This window comes from Ranitomeya imitator, chromosome 1 (assembly GCF_032444005.1).
Source record: "Ranitomeya imitator isolate aRanImi1 chromosome 1, aRanImi1.pri, whole genome shotgun sequence".
Classification (NCBI taxonomy): domain Eukaryota; kingdom Metazoa; phylum Chordata; class Amphibia; order Anura; family Dendrobatidae; genus Ranitomeya; species Ranitomeya imitator.
The window spans coordinates 1020193-1037473 of record NC_091282.1 but is presented as its reverse complement, the minus strand read 5'-3'; the positions used below and the strand labels follow the sequence as shown (position 1 = coordinate 1037473).

The window sequence follows — 17281 nt, the reverse complement described above, 5'->3', positions numbered from 1 at the left end:
GACGAAATGCGACCAAAAGCAGGGATCTAACATCTCCACCTGCATAAATACCCCTTAGATCCGGTCAGCAGATGGGCCAGCGCTGTCCCTATTGGTCCAGAATACAGCAGAGGGCAGGAGATCTTGCGGTCAAAACCGGCACATAGACGCGATGGGCGCCGCCATCTTGGAACGACTGCGCATGCGCAGACGTCCGGCGACCCGGAAGCGGCCGCTAACCCCGCCCCCTTACGTCACTGCACCCGGAAATGCTCCAGCACGCGCTGAGAGCGGTGCAGGACGCCGGGGATGGAGCGCACCCACACGCCTGAGCCCGGCAGCCGCAGCCACACCATACCGCTGCACCACCAATGGGAATACTTACCTGCGCCGGCGCTGATGGAGGCAGGAAATCCTCCGCTCCCTGCTGCGAACGCCACTGCCGTGAAATCCAGCAAGGACCACCGTGGCGTCTCCAGGGATCTCCGCACCGGCCGAGGTAGGAGACCCCCCCGCTACCGTATTCGGCCGGCCGGCCTGGGCTCCTTCTGTAGGCATCCGTCCCCTTTAGGAACAGGAAACCAACTGAGGCAAGGGAGAGGTACCGCCCTTTTGTATCTGTAGGTTTCCTGTTCCTAATGGGCGGATCCCCTCTCTCGTCGTGCTGTCATGGGAGTCCGAGTAAAAATTTGTAATTTTTTTTCACCACTTAGATAAAAGAGAACCTAGACATGTTTGGTGTCAATAAACTCGTAATGACCTGGAGAATCAAAATGGCAGCTCAGTTTTAGCATTTAATGAACCTAGCAAAAAAGCCAAACACAACACCAGTGTGGGATTGCACTTTCTTTGCAATTTCACCGCACTTGGAATTTTGTTCCCGTTTTCTAGTACATGACATGCTAAAACCAATTATGTCGTTCAAAAGTACAACTTGTCCCTGCAAAAAAATAAGCCATATTGACGGAAAAATAAAAAAAAGTTATGGGTCTGGGAAGGAGGGGAGCGAAAAACGAAAATACCCAGGGTCATGAAGGGGTTATCCGGGTCACCCAGCTACCCCAGGTGTAGTCTTAAATTGAAGCTAACCTCGTGAGAAGACATGCAATACGTTCGTCGTCACTCTACAAGGTTCCCAGATCACGCTAGGACGAATATGAGTTTTAATAAAGTTCTGAGTCTCTCTGGAAAGAGGAGTGGAGTCCATAGCTCCGCCAACTCAGTGATGTCACGACCAGGGGGTATAAGTGAGGGGGAGCTCATTTTTCACTAGTCTTTGCCCAGGAAAAGAGCTAACAGCAGCTCTCCAAGCTGCTTTGATGCATTTTGATGTTGTTCCTCCCCCCAGCCGCATGGTCAGCCATGATCTGAAATGATATGAGAGAACTGTAAGTGTTTTTTTCAACTTTAATCACTTTTTATTTGTAATCGTTCTGTACATCTTATACTTGTCTCCTTTTATAATATCTTTTTATACGTTCGTAAACACTGCCTACCTTTCGGAGTAAAATATATAAAATTACTAGCTTTGTATCTCCTTGCTCAATAACGTACGGTCACGTCCTCTGAAGTAAATTACGCTACTAATTGGGTTGGCTCCTGACCCATTACCAATTCAGGAATAGGAGCTGGTGGCAGCGGAAAGTGTCCTGAGCCGTTGGGAAAACTGGTAGCGACAGACAGCGTTGATAATTATTGTTCCCGCCTGAGTGGGAGCAGTTATATCGCCCTCGCTGCAGTGTGCCCATTAGCCAGTGTAGTAAGACAACCTTTCTGGAGACAAATTATCGTAGGTGCAGTACCCTGTCTGACCTGAGGGTAAGAGGGGCGCCAGAGAGCTGCAAGTTCCAAACTGGAACTGGAATATAGATAAATCCCCTTGATAAAAGAACTGGGGCCAACCAAACTACCCCGGTTCATGACATATTGGTGTCAGCGGTGGGGATGATAAAAATATCCCCCCTGTGATTCGTGACATATGGATATTAAAATTGTGTAGGTTTTGTTATAATTGTTGAAGTAAAACAAAAACAGTTTAGACCGCACCAACGCCTCTATAAATTAGCTGACACTGCTCACCTGCAGTGGAGGTCTAGTCTTTAGATTCCGGGTGCTGTAGCCGAATAAACAAATGGAACAATCCAAAGCAGAAGAGAAAAGAGGCAGCACTCACCGATCTTCCGAGACAGGTAAATTTATTACTCACAATAAAACCTTCACGGCTGGGGGTGCTGAGATTCTGAGTGCGGCAAGCCTGATGACGGCCGTTTCGCGCCTAACGGGTGCTTCTATGGGTCAGCCTGCGAAACGGCTGTCGTCAGGCTTGCCGCACTCAGAATCTTAGCACCCCCGGCCGTGAAGGCTTTATTGTAATAAATTTACCTGTCTCGGAAGATCGGTGAGTGCTGCCTCTTTTCTCTTCTGCTTTGGTTTGTTAGAATTGTTGCCTATGCAATGTACTGTCTTGCATCTCTCTTTGGCATGAGTCACCCCAGTTTATTGTTTGGTTTTAATATGAATAATAAATATATATTTTTCATCTACCTCGAATTGTACACTTCTTGACCCGAGATTTTCTTCCATCGTCATCATATATTAAGATTTGATTTATGTATAAACGTGTGACGCTGAGTCACTACTCACTGACAAGCCTAGAGAAAGGGTAGACAGGAGGTCTGAGGTCAGATACCAGGAGGGCACAAGATAAACAGCTGCAGGACAAAGTCGTGGTCAGGAAACAGTCCAGGGTCAAATACCAGGAGGGTACGTCAAGACTAGGAAGTAAGAAAAACAGACAGTCAGAGGCCAAGTACGGGGTCAGGTACCTGCAGTCAGAAAGCGGCAAGAGCAGAAGGGATAATCCACATGAATAGTCACGACAAAGCCTACGTCCGGCAACAAGATCAGAGAAAGACACAATCAGACAGAGCTAAGCACATACCAAACTAAGCTCAGCTACAGCTGACACTGATCTGCTCACAGCTAGCCAGCTAAATAACTAGAAAATTACCAAAGATGAGAGGCACCTGGGGAAATGCCTGAAGCAAGCCCAGATTGAGCAGCAGGGCTGTTGATCAAAATGCTGTGAGCCCAGAATGCCCCAGGATCAGATTGGATGAATGGACTGTCACTCACAACACTGACAGTTCAGCATACATCAGATCCCATTGCGAGGTTGAGTCATCACTCACAGCCTCCCTAGTCCATAGTAAAGATGAGAAAATGACAAAAAGATTTCCCACATTCTGAATATGAATACAGCTTTTCTCTGTATGATTTCACTCATGTCTAACAAGATTTGATTTACTGAAGATTTCCCACACATTGAACATGAATATAGCTTATCTCCTGAGTGAGTTCTCCTATGTTTAACAAGTTGTGATTTCTCTGTAAAGCATTTTTCACATTGTAAACATGAAAACGGTTTCTTCCCTGTGTGAATTCTTAGATGTGTTACAAGATTTGCTTTTTGGATAAAACATTTCCCACATTATGAACATGAATGTGACTTCTCTCCTGTATGAATTCTCTGATGTCTAATAAGATGCCCTTTAACGGCGAAGGACTTCCCACATTCTGAACATGAAAATGGCTTTTCTCTTGCGTGATATCTCTGATGCATAATAAGAGTCCCTTTTTGTGTGAAGGATTTCTCACATTCTGAACATGAAAATGGCCTTTCTCCTGTGTGAATTCTCTGATGTATAATAAGACTACTGTTACGTTTGAAGGATTTTCCGCATTCTGAACATGAAAATGGCCTTTCTCCTGTGTGAATTCTCTGATGTTTAATAAGACTCCCTTTTTCTGTGAAGGATTTCTCACATTCTGAACATGAAAATGGCCTTTCTCCTGTGTGAATTCTCTGATGTATAATAAGACTACTGTTACGTTTGAAGGATTTCCCACATTCTGAACATGAAAATGGCTTTTCTCCTGTGTGAATTCTCTCATGTAGAACACATTTTGATTTACTTGGAAAGCATTTCCCACATTCTGAACAGGAGTATGGCTTCTCTCCTTCATGTTTCCTTTGAGTTAGATAATCTGAGCTTTTAGTAAATTTCTTGTGACACTGAAATCTTGTATCCACTTTGTCACCTGGAATTGTGGTAACAATACGAGATTGCTCAGGAGAGGGTTCCTCATCATTAGGAGGATTATAAGAAAGTGAAGTACTGTGAAGTCCAGGAGGTCCATGAAGGGTAATGAGGTATTCTCCATAAGAGTGCTTCCTGATATCTTCTTTTTTACAATTTAGTGACAAACTGCCATTATCACAAGGATTTCCTATAAAGATGAAAGATAAAATTCACAAAAGGGATTTTGAAATTTGATGGAGCTCAAAATGAAGACCCTTGTCAGTGAAAGTACAGGTAATAAGGAAGACAACTACATGCCATAACATTATCACAATAGGTAAAGTGAATAACATTTATAAAATGGCGACATTGGCACAAATCGACCTCTAAAAATTAACCTTCATTAATGTATTTAAAAGGGTCAAAAATACTTGATTATGTTATAAAGGTGAAAAAATGGAGGGTCAATAGGGGAAAAAAAGAAAAACCTGGGACTAATGTCTCCCTAGATGAGCCCTAAAGTTCACCCTACCTGCCAGCGGAGGATGGCACCCTAGTGGAAGACGTGATGGCACCCCTGCTGAATGCGCTACGGACCCTAATGCACCCTGAACATCCTACACACTATAATATAGACAAAAAAAACACACACATACAAAAACAATTAAAGGGACCATCCAAGATATAAATATCTCGTAGTTATTGCTGTATGTTCCAGGAGGGATGCAGACAAGAGGTGTAGTCACATTAATACCCCAACAAAGATGATACGGCCAGAGCAATCACATTAATAGTCATCTTTGGGGCTACAATTTAGACAAAGAAAATCTGATCCGTATCGCTATTACACAGCGCCTATAATATTTATATGGTCTTCAATATACTAATGGAACACCAATCAAATGGGTGCACAGTCAGATATCACATGACAAGGTACTATTAGATAATTAGCTCCTTTCTGTTTCCTTAATTCAAAAGCCTAATGCCCAATGTGATATCTTCTGTTCGCCCCCCCCCAAAAAAATGGGTGCACAACTGAACATAAATTCGCCATACAAAAATCCCACACAATATAGGTATTAATCCACTCTCCTCCTCCTCTAATTTCAGAAACCAGTGGTTTCCTGGGTCTCACAATTTTCCCGATGGATAACGACACACACTGGAGAGAGTGGACCTGCGGGAGAAGAATCACCTCTCCATCCCTTTAGCAGATTCCTCCGATGTCTTATCATGGAAAGGTCGAAGCTGACGCCAACCTCTGTACCACTATACCACCCGATGCCGTCTGGCTCTGGAGAGCGAGCTGGCAGTGCTGGGGGGCGATGACCATTTTCCGGATCACACGAACACATCTCGTGTGTTAAAGGTTAGGGTCCTGCTGGATTGACAGTCCACGCCGTACACTTTGTCTCTACGTGGGATAACAGAGGGAATATTCACACTATTTCCCTACAAAAGGTTAAGAAAAATCCTTCAGAAAAAGAAAAAACGTAAAAAATTATTGAAAGATGCCAAAAACCGGTGTAACATAGTAACATAGTTAGTAAGGCCGAAAAAAGACATTTGTCCATCCAGTTCAGCCTATATTCCATCATAATAAATAAATACCCAGATCTACGTCCTTCTACAGAACCTAATAATTGTATGATACAATATTGTTCATGTGGTGTACATATGGGTCTACTGAAAAACCCGTGTCCGCGTCCTTCTGACACTTAGGCTAGTTTCACATTTGCGTTTAAAACGCAAACGCTGGTGGTGAAAAAAACGCATATAAACGCGTACAAACGCTGCGTTTTTTAGACGCATGCGTTTTTGCATGTGGTAAAAAAAGCCTCGTTTTAACGCGTTTACATGCGTTTGCGTTTTTGAAACGCATGATGAGAAGTGTGTGACAGCTGCCAATCATAAAAATCAACTAGAAAACCCACTATAAATAGAAATAGCTAGGGTAAGGGTTAGGGTCCCTTTATCACCTTGATGGTGGGGGGTTAGGGCTAGGGTTAGGGTTTGGATCCCTTTATCACCTTGATGGTGGGGGGTTAGGGCTAGGGTTAGGATCCCTTTATCACCTTGATGGTGGGGGGTTAGGGCTAGGGTTAGGGTTTGGATCCCTTTATCACCTTTATGGTGGGGGGTTAGGGCTAGGGTTAGGGTTAGGATCCCTTTATCACCTTGATGGTGGGGGGTTAGGGCTAGGGTTAGGATCCCTTTATCACCTTGATGGTGGGGGGTTAGGGCTAGGGTTAGGATCCCTTTATCACCTTGATGGTGGGGGGTTAGGGCTAGGGTTAGGGATTGGATCCCTTTATCACCTTGATGGTGGGGGGTTAGGGTTTGGATCCCTTTATCACCTTGATGGTGGGGGGTTAGGGTTTGGATCCCTTTATCACCTTGATGGTGGGGGGGTTAGGGTTAGGATCCCTTTATCACCTTGATGGTGGGGGGTTAGGGCTAGGGTTAAGGGTAGGGTTTGGATCCCTTTATCACCTTGTTGGTGGGAGGATAGGGTTTGGATTCCTTTATCACCTTGATGGTGGGGGGTTAGGGTTTGGATTCCTTTATCACCTTGATGGTGGGGGGTTAGGGTTAGGGGTAGGGTTAGGATCCCTTTATCACCTTGATGGTGGGGGGTTAGGGCTAGGGTTAAGGGTAGGGTTTGGATCCCTTTATCACCTTGATGGTGGGGGGGTTAGGGTTTGGATCCCTTTATCACCTTGATGGTGGGGGGTTAGGGCTAGGGTTAGGGGTAGGGTTTGGATACCTTTATCACCTTGATGGTGGGGGGTTAGGGTTAGGGGTAGGGCTTGGATCCCTTTATCACCTTGATGGTGGGGGGTTAGGGTTAGGGGTAGGGTTTGGATCCCTTTATCACCTTGATGGTGTGGGGATAGGGCTAGGGTTAGGGTTTGGATCCCTTTATCACCATGATGGTGTGGGGATAGGGCTAGGGTTAGGGTTTGGATTCCTTTATCACCTTGATGGTGTGGGGTTAGGGCTAGGGTTAGGGTTTGGATTCCTTTATCACCTTGATGGTGGGGGGTTAGGGTTTGGATCCCTTTATCACCTTGATGGTGGGGGGTTAGGGTTAGGGTTTGGATCTCTTTATCACCTTGATGGTGTGGGGATAGGGCTAGGGTTAGGGTTTGGATCCCTTTATCACCTTGATGGTGGGGGGTTAGGGCTAGGGTTAGGGTTTGGATCCCTTTATCACCTTGATGGTGGGGGGGTGGCTTATCAGTGTGTAGACTAGTTTTTTCTCTATGGAAACGCATGCGTTAAAAAACGCAACCAAACGCATGTGCTTAAAAACGCATGCGTTTACATAGACAGCAATACGTTTTTTTGCGGCAAAAAACGCCTCTAGAAATTACTACATGTTGCATTTCCGCAACAAAACGCAAGCATAGAAACGACGCATGCATCGTCAAACGCGGCAAAACGCATACAAAAAAAAGCATGCGTTTTTAATGTTAAATATAGGGAAAAAAACGCATGCGTTTATATGCGTTAAAACGCAGCGGCAAAAAACGCAAATGTGAAACCAGCCTAAGGCTACTTTCACACTTTGCGTTATTAGCAATCCGTCGTTTTTGGAAAAAAACGGATCCTGCAAATGTGCTCACAGGATGCGTTTTTTACCCATAGACTTATATTAGTCGTGTCGTGTTTTGGCGGACAGCGGCACAAAAAAGTGAACTTTTTTTGTCCGTCGCATCCGCCATTTTCTACCGCGCATGCGCGGCCGGAACTCTGCCCCATTCTCCCCGAACTTCAGAATGGGCAGCGGATGCGTTGAAAAACTGCATCCGCTGCCCACGTCGTACACAAATTTCACAACGTGCGTCGGTACGTCGGCCCAACGCATAGCGACGGACACGTACTGACGCAAGTGTGAAAGCGGCCTAAGCTAAACTGGTCAGCTGCTGTACACTACTGAGGAGGAGATCGCTGTTTATTGCCTAGTGTCAGCAGCAGACCCCCATGGCTTCCGGTGTCCTCCAATGAAGCGATAGAGAAACTAGCTCAGTCACTCAGGGGTTAAGTTTGTATTTTTGTATCTTTTTCTTTATTTTTTTCTTTGGATTTATTCGCAGTTGTTTTCGGCAGCGATTACCGTTCTGGAGCAGGAAACTGTAAATGGTCGTGTAAAGGGTTAATAGTCGCCGAGTAACAGACGGCACACGGCCAATGTAACTCGCTTGGACTGATCAGATGAGTAGGTTTTTTTTCATAGACCCAATATACATTTAAAGGGATGTTCCCAAAATCACAATGTTTTATTTTTTTTTTAATTTTGCCAGTATAAAGCATTTTTAAATCTGTCCTATTTTGCACATATCACCCCCTAATTACGCCCTTCCAGGCTCTGTTTACCCAACAGTTCCTGTGTGAACCCATATGTGGGGAGGAACCGCATGTTATTATACTGGGGTGGGGGCAACAGGGCCGGATATTATACGCTGGGGGGCTATGGGGCCGGATATGATATTATACGCTGGGGGGCTTTGGGGCCGGATATTATACGCTGAGGGGCTATGGGGCTGGATATTATACGCTGGGGGGCTATGGGGCTGGATATTATACGCTGGGGGGCTATGGGGCTGGATATTATACGCTGGGGGGCTATGGGGCTGGATATTATACGCTGGGGGGCTATGGGGCTGGATATTATACGCTGGGGGGCTATGGGGCCGGATATTATACGCTGGGGGGCTATGGGGCCAGATATTATACGCTGGGGGGCTATGGGGCCAGATATTATACGCTGGGGGGCTATGGGGCCAGATATTATACGCTGGGGGGGCTATGGGGCTGGATATTATACGCTGGGGGGCTATGGGGCCGGATATTATACGCTGGGGGGCTATGGGGTCGGATATTATATGCTGGGGGGCTATGGGGCTGGATATTATACGCTGGGAGGCTATGGGGCTGGATATTATACGCTGGGGGGCTATGGGGCTGGATATTATAAGCAGGGGGGCTACGGGGCCGGATATTATAAGCAGGGGGGCTACGGGGCCGGATATTATACGCTGGGGGGGCTACGGGGCTGGATATTATAAGCAGGGGGGCTACGGGGCCGGATATTATACGCTGGGGGGCTACGGGGCCGGATATTATACGCTGGGGGGCTACGGGGCCGGATATATCACATCTGCTTGTAGCTACAAGCTCATAATCCCATTTATGATGAAGCAATTCTCCACCCCGGCACAGAGGAGGGACTAAACATTTGTCATGTACTGTCACCTACCTGGTGTCCTCCGACTGAGACCGGTGTTCTGGTTCTCCTACAGCCAAGATGGCCTCCATAGTGGCAGAGGGATGACATCCATATGTCTGACCCACACCTCCATAGCATGGCACTTCCGGACTTACCACAGGTCTCTTCATGTCACCAGGCGGCCGGCTTGGATGTAGAGGGACCAGAACGTCGGCCTCAGTGCAGGAGGCAGTGGGAGGCAAACAGAGGGGACAGGTAGGACGACGCTACATGTGACATGTCACTCGTCAGCACCAGGCAGAGGCTGCTACATCACCGTCATCCATAGGACAGGGAGATTCACAACCTGTAACACAAGCTCAGTCATTTATATGGCAGCACGGGACTTGTGGAAGAAAAATACGGATGGAAGGGGTGGAAGAAATATTCTCAAAGGTAAAGGAAAACTAAATCTGTGCTTCCTAAATCATTAAGAAGAGGTGTGAAGGCGGCCCTGTTATTCATCGGTGCACCGCCGGACTGTACAGGAGCAGCCGCGCCATCACCGGACGCTTCTGCTGTGATGAGGACAGCAGATAAAGCTCCACACAATATCACACACTGCGGTCATTATTACATAACGGTCATCGTCATCATCATCATCATCATGCACCGGTCATTATCACACACCTGTGGAAACATCTCCCAGAATCTCCTCCTTCCCGTCACTCACACACGGCTGATCCCCCCTCGTCATCGCTTCTTCTTCTGTCTCTTCCTTCACTTTATTCTTAGTCGGATCTTCCTCCTGATACATCAGATGTAACAATCAGCACAATACAAGAAACCACCAAAATCTGTGACATCTATGACCTCGATCAAAAATGTCCCCCCGTATACAGATCCGGTACAGGGCTCAGCGCCGTCTACCAGATGATCCTCCAGGATGTTGTGTTTCTCCTCCGGACAGTCCGGGGAATACAGAGGACCGGGACATCTCTCTGGTGGATTTCTCCTCCTGGATCCATCTGTAGGAAACACACAGTGATGGAATAGATTGTGTCATATGATGATGAGATCATGGGTAGTAGAAGGTGACCACAGAACATGACAGTCTCCCCTCCTCACCCTGCTGATCAGCCCACACATCCATCATCTCTTCTGCGTCATCTATGACCTCAACCTTAATGTCAATCAGATCTTCACCCTAAAAGAAAAGTGTATGATGAGCTCAGGTCCCATCACTTCATGGTCAGATGTTGTGGAGGCTTCAGTGTCATCTACCTGATGATCCTCCGGGATGTTGTGATTCTCCTCCGGACAGTCCTGGGGATACAGAGGACGGGGACATCTCTCTGGTGGATTTCTCTTCCTGGATCCATCTGTGGAGACACAGACTGAATACATCACCTGCCGTGTATCTGTCTATATATGAGACACGTCTCTCAGAACTGGTAATTCTAGGTTTATGCATCAGGGACTAAATGACATTGTTGTGGTCCTCACCACCGGTACCGAGGTCCCAGCACATTGTGGCCTCAAGTATGAAGTAAGAATCAGCGAGGCCAAAGCCTAATGCTCTCTGCTCTACCCTCGGAGAATGAGGACCCTGAGGAGAGGGACAGAGAAGACCCTCGTCAGTCCGATGGAGGAGCCGCACTAAGACACACAACTTCTCCAAGCTTCCTCTCCACCAGTGATGGAACCACAGAGAAGCTGGAGAAAGCTCCACATTTCTATCCAGCGGTTTCTTTTCTCCTAACTCACCGTTATGGAGATTGGGGGAAGGACGGTTACCATTTATCAGTGATTCTTGTGAAGGACACCCGGTTCCTCCCACGTCACCAATCCGTGATGTCACTACACAGGCACAGCTCTCCGGTGCCCCCTTTGTATCTCACGTCAATAAGGGAACTGCACCTAGAGCAAATGGCCGCCGGGGAGACTGCCCTGTCACCAGGGCCGCCATCAGGGCATTACAGCCGTGACTGGCGTATGGGGCCCGGTGAGCAGAGGGGGCCCGCATCGGGCCCTGTCTCATCTGCTCACCGGGTCCCCCCTGCAGGCACTGCGGCACGCTATTGACGTGCGGGCCCGCGCCCGCACGTCAATAGTTAACAGCCGCCAGCCCGTCTGAGGCTGGCAGCTGAATAAGGCCGCAGTGCGCACTCGCCGGCGTCTGACGTCATTGTCAGCCGCCGGGCCCGGCGAGTGCGTCTGCGTGGAGCCTGGAGGGAGCTTCGCCCGGCGCAGGAGCATGGCCAGGTAAGAACTTTTTTTTTTTTTCTTTCAGAGCGGCGATCCGGGGGGGCAGAATGCTGGAGACAGTGACAGGGGCAGAATGCTGGAGACACAGTGGGGGCAGAATGCTGGAGACACAGTGGGGGCAGAATGCTGGAGACACAGTGGGGGCAGAATGCTGGAGACACAGTGGGGGCAGAATGCTGGAGACACAGTGGGGGCAGAATGCTGGACACACAGTGGAGGCAGAATGCTGGACACAGTGACAGGGGCAGAATGCTGGAGACACAGTGGGGGCAGAATGCTGGAGACACAGTGGGGGCAGAATGCTGGAGACACAGTGGGGGCAGAATGCTGGAGACACAGTGGGGGCAGAATGCTGGAGACACAGTGGAGGCAGAATGCCGGACACAGTGACAGGGGCAGAATGCTGGACACAGTGACAGGGGCAGAATGCTGGACACACAGTGGAGGCAGAATGCTGGACACAGTGACAGGGGCAGAATGCTGGACACAGCGACAGGGGCAGAATGCTGGACACAGCGACAGGGGCAGAATGCTGGACACAGCGACAGGGGCAGAATGCTGGACACAGCGACAGGGGCAGAATGCTGGACACAGCGACAGGGGCAGAATGCTGGACACAGTGACAGGGGCAGAATGCTGGACACAGGGGCAGACTGTGAGACCCGGGGGCAGAATGCTGGACATTGGGGCAGAATGCTGGACATTGGGGCAGAATGCGAGATACGGGGCATGATTGGAGACACGGGGCAGGATGAAAGACATGGGGGCATGGTTGGAGACACTGGGGGCAGAATTGGAGACAGATCGTGCAGGATCATGGGGCAGGATGGATACAGATGGGGCAGGATGGAGAGATCACATGGGGCGATCATAAGGGGCAGGATGGGGAGATCATATGGGGCAGAATGGATACTCATGAGGGCAGGATGGGAGAACATATGGCTGACGCCAGGAATGAGACACACTGTGGCCAGGATGGGGAATATTATTACCATAGGGGCTAATTTAGGGATATTATTACTGCAGTGATGTATTTATTTTATTTATTGAGGACACGGTTTTAAATGGGGGGGGCGGTCCTGTTACTGTGTAGAGTGACACTATGTCGCCTCTTTTACTTCATGTGGTGTAATGTAGAAGTTGGGGAAAATGAAGTAATGTGTTCTACAAGCAGAGCTCGAGAGATAACTGTGTTATTTCCTGCAGAGAGAAGTCCTGGCTGGAAGAAATGATGGCGGTCTGTGCTGGATGAAAGATGAAGGACTTCACCTAGAGACGTCACTGGTGAGTCAGTGTGTTACCTATACACTGACACTATACACTGTATACAGAGCTCCTGTGTATAATTTCACTAGTGATCACTGTATTATCTGTACACAGACACTGCATACTAAGTCAGGGCCGCCATCAGGGCATTACAGCCGTGACTGGCGTATGGGGCCCGGTGAGCAGAGGGGGCCCGCATCGGGCCCTGTCTCATCTGCTCACCGGGCCCCCCCTGCAGGCACTGCGGCACGCTATTGACGTGCGGGCCCGCGCCCGCACGTCAATAGTTAACAGCCGCCAGCCCGTCTGAGGCTGGCAGCTGAATAAGGCCGCAGTGCGCACTCGCCGGCGTCTGACGTCATTGTCAGCCGCCGGGCCCGGCGAGTGCGTCTGCGTGGAGCCTGGAGGGAGCTTCGCCCGGCGCAGGAGCATGGCCAGGTAAGAACTTTTTTTTTTTTTCTTTCAGAGCGGCGATCCGGGGGGGCAGAATGCTGGAGACAGTGACAGGGGCAGAATGCTGGAGACACAGTGACAGGGGCAGAATGCTGGACACAGTGACAGGGGCAGAATGCTGGACACAGTGACAGGGGCAGAATGCTGGACACAGTGACAGGGGCAGAATGCTGGACACAGTGACAGGGGCAGAATGCTGGACACAGTGACAGGGGCAGAATGCTGGACACAGTGACAGGGGCAGAATGCTGGACACAGTGACAGGGGCAGAATGCTGGACACAGTGACAGGGGCAGAATGCTGGACACAGTGACAGGGGCGGAATGCTAGACACAGTGACAGGGGCGGAATGCTGGACACAGGGGCAGACTGTGAGACCCGGGGGCAGAATGCTGGACATTGGGGCAGAATGCTGGACATTGGGGCAGAATGCGAGATACGGGGCATGATTGGAGACACGGGGCAGGATGAAAGACATGGGGGCATGACTTGAGACAGATGGGGAAGGATTGGAGACAGATGGGGCAGAATGGAGACACAGGGGGCATGATTGGAGACATGGGGGCATGGTTGGAGACATAGTAACATAGTTAGTAAGGCCGAAAAAAGACATTTGTCCATCCAGTTCAGTCTATATTCCATCATAATAAATCCCCAGATTTACGTCCTTCTACAGAACCTAATAACTGTATGATACAATATTGTTCTGCTCCAGGAAGACATCCAGGCCTCTCTTGAACCCCTCGACTGAGTTCGCCATCACCACCTCCTCAGGCAAGCAATTCCAGATTCTCACCGCCCTAACAGTAAAGAATCCTCTTCTATGTTGGTGGAAAAACCTTCTCTCCTCCAGACGCAAAGAATTCAACCTTGTGCCCGTCACCTTCCTTAGTATAAACAGATCCTCAGCGAGATATTTGTATTGTCCCCTTATATACTTATACATGGTTATTAGATCGCCCCTCAGTCGTCTTTTTTCTAGACTAAATAATCCTAATTTCGCTAATCTATCTGGGTATTGTAGTTCTCCCATCCCATTTATTAATTTTGTTGCCCTCCTTTGTACTCTCTCTAGTTCCATTATATCCTTCATGAGCACCGGTGCCCAAAACTGGACACAGTACTCCATGTGCGGTCTAACTAGGGATTTGTACAGTGGCAGTATAATGCTCTCATCATGTGTATCCAGACCTCTTTTAATGCACCCCATGATCCTGTTTGCCTTGGCAGCTGCTGCTTGGCACTGGCTGCTCCAGGTAAGTTTATCATTAACTAGGATCCCCAAGTCCTTCTCCCTGTCAGATTTACCCAGTGGTTTCCCGTTCAGTGTGTAATGGTGATATTGATTCCTTCTTCCCATGTGTATAACCTTACATTTATCATTGTTAAACCTCATCTGCCACCTTTCAGCCCAAGTTTCCAACTTATCCAGATCCATCTGTAGCAGAATACTATCTTCTCTTGTATTAACTGCTTTACATAGTTTTGTATCATCTGCAAATATCGATATTTTACTGTGTAAACCTTCTACCAGGTCATTAATGAATATGTTGAAGAGAACAGGTCCCAATACCGACCCCTGCGGTACCCCACTGGTCACAGCGACCCAGTTAGAGACTATACCATTTATAACATAGGGGGCAGAATGGAGACATGGGGCATGATTGGAGACACTGGGGGCAGAATTGGAGACAGATCGTGCAGGATCATGGGGCAGGATGGATACAGATGGGGCAGGATGGAGAGATCACATGGGGCGATCATATGGGGCAGGATGGGGAGATCATATGGGGCAGAATGGATACTCATGAGGGCAGGATGGGAGAACATATGGCTGACGCCAGGAATGAGACACACGGTGGCCAGGATGGGGAATATTATTACCATAGGGGCTAATTTAGGGATATTATTACTGCAGTGATGTATTTATTTTATTTTTTGAGGACACGGTTTTAAATTGGGGGGGGGGTCCTGTTACTGTGTAGAGTGACACTGTCGCCTCTTTTTCTTCATGTGGTGTAATGTAGAAGTTGGGAAAAATTAAGTAATGTATTCTACAAGCAGAGCTCGAGAGATAACTGTGTTATTTCCTGCAGAGAGAAGTCCTGGCTGGAAGAAATGATGGCGGTCTGTGCTGGATGAAAGATGAAGGACTTCACCTAGAGACGTCACTGGTGAGTCAGTGTGTTACCTATACACTGACACTATACACTGTATACTGTATACAGAGCTCCTCTGTATAATTTCACTAGTGATCACTGTATTATCTGTACACAGACACTGCATACTAAGTACAGATCTCCTGTGTATAATGGCACTTATGGTGATAATATGGTGCTTTTTTTTTTTAATTACTGATCAGAATTGTAGTATTCAGTCACTATGTGGTGGTACTATGTGGTCTGGACATGGTGTTGCGGTATTTGTTCCTTGTATGTGATATTATTTGATCACTGTGGTGGTAATATGCGGTCTGGTCATGGTGTAGCGGTATTTGTTCCTTGTATGTGATATTATTCGGTCACTAGTGGTAATATGTGGTCTGGTCATGGTGTAGTGGTATTTGTTCTTTGTATGTGATATTATTCGATCACTGTGGTGGTAATATGTCATCTGGTCATAGTGCGGTGGTATTTGTTCCTTGTATGTGATATTATTGGTCATTTTAAAAATTGAAAAATAAATAAAAATATACCTAAATTGTATTGCATATTTTAACAAATATTTAATAGGTTACAATAGAGTAGGGACCGGCCAAAAGTGTCTACCGTGTTATGGTAGCGGCTTAAAAAATCTTTTGGCCAAAACAAAAGCTGCCGGCTATATGTGTGATCTGGTGATGGGAACTGTTAATGTGTGATAGGTGAGAAGTGGAGTTTTTCCAAGAGAGAGCGGTGGGACTGTGGACAGTTCGAGGGGTGGAGCGTGGAGGCGGGGCTGGGGTGGAGCCTGGGCGGAGTCTCAAGGGGGCCCCGAAAATTTTGCCAGTATGGGGCCCCGAAATTTCTAGTGGCAGCCCTGCCTGTCACCCACGCTGGGTATTCTAAGATTCGCAATCAGAGTAATAGGATCAGCCCCAAATTAATGATTTAATTGCCTTAAGGGCGCACTAGGTAATTACAAGTAATATACAGTCAAAATATATCAAGAATTACAGTCAGAGTAAAATATAACAATCACAATACAGGGCTTATAGGTATACAGCTGGAGGTCAATTTACCAGGTTGAAGGTCGCTTGTGGAAGCCGGGGGGGCGCAGCATTCCGCAGGTCCAAAACTTAGTTGCCGGGCAGCCCCCAGAAAGCGTGTGCTTGCTCCCCTCTGGCTGGCATACCCTTTTCCTTAAGATATCATCTTCTTCTGTGGAGTGAGTCCCCCTCTTCAAGTGTCCTTGGCTCTTAAACCTTCTATGGGTCCCTCCCCCTGTAGCTGGGTGGGCTTAGCAATCTCCACCCCTGTGCCTCTCTGCAAGATTTGTTCCAATATCTAATAAATGGGATAACTTCTCTTAGGATGATCGGATCAGTACACGGGCAGTACCAGCGCATGTGGTTTGTTCTGCCGGTCGTACTGGGATCAAACCTGGACCCATTCGGTCCCTGTGGGAGGCTGATCTCTATATCTCGGGTTTCAGACCTCCCACGGACACGGGAGTCGCACTGTTAGATGCGCAATTTCTTTAGGGCGAGGAGAATATGTTTTTATGAGCCGGTACCTCGGACGATGCGTCCATAATTCACAATTCAAAGTTGGAGACGGTTCGACTGGACGGCCATAATAGATGTGTATCCTGTGGCCACTGGACATGCATGCTTTAATTAGGCCCCCAAGCATTTCCAAGCCCCCTGCTGGTGTGGCTTCCTCACGGAGCTTTGAAGTACCTTCTGCAGTCTACACTGAGCTCAGCCCATTACGATACTAATAGGAACTTTATTCATTAGAAAAGGTGGGGGCCCGGAGCACTCCTCTCTGCAGACCTGTGACCAGGAGACAAAATGGAGTTACGCCAATCTCTGTTAGTA

At 48.0% G+C, this 17281-nt stretch overlaps 1 protein-coding gene across 1 annotated transcript in view; it reads right to left on the bottom strand.

Moving 5' to 3' along the window:
- Positions 1 to 1381: 1381 nt before the first annotated feature.
- The window catches only part of LOC138657677 (zinc finger protein 271-like), a 75816-nt gene continuing 59916 nt past the window's right edge, over positions 1382 to 17281 (bottom strand). The window contains exons 5-9 of the mRNA XM_069745383.1: positions 10558 to 10655; positions 10402 to 10480; positions 10204 to 10301; positions 9964 to 10081; positions 1382 to 4269 (exon numbers count right to left, since the gene is read on the bottom strand). Coding sequence (XP_069601484.1) covers positions 3470 to 4269; positions 9964 to 10081; positions 10204 to 10301; positions 10402 to 10480; positions 10558 to 10655 — 1193 coding nt within the window. The 3' untranslated portion in view covers positions 1382 to 3469. The remainder of the gene's footprint in view (positions 4270 to 9963; positions 10082 to 10203; positions 10302 to 10401; positions 10481 to 10557; positions 10656 to 17281) is intronic.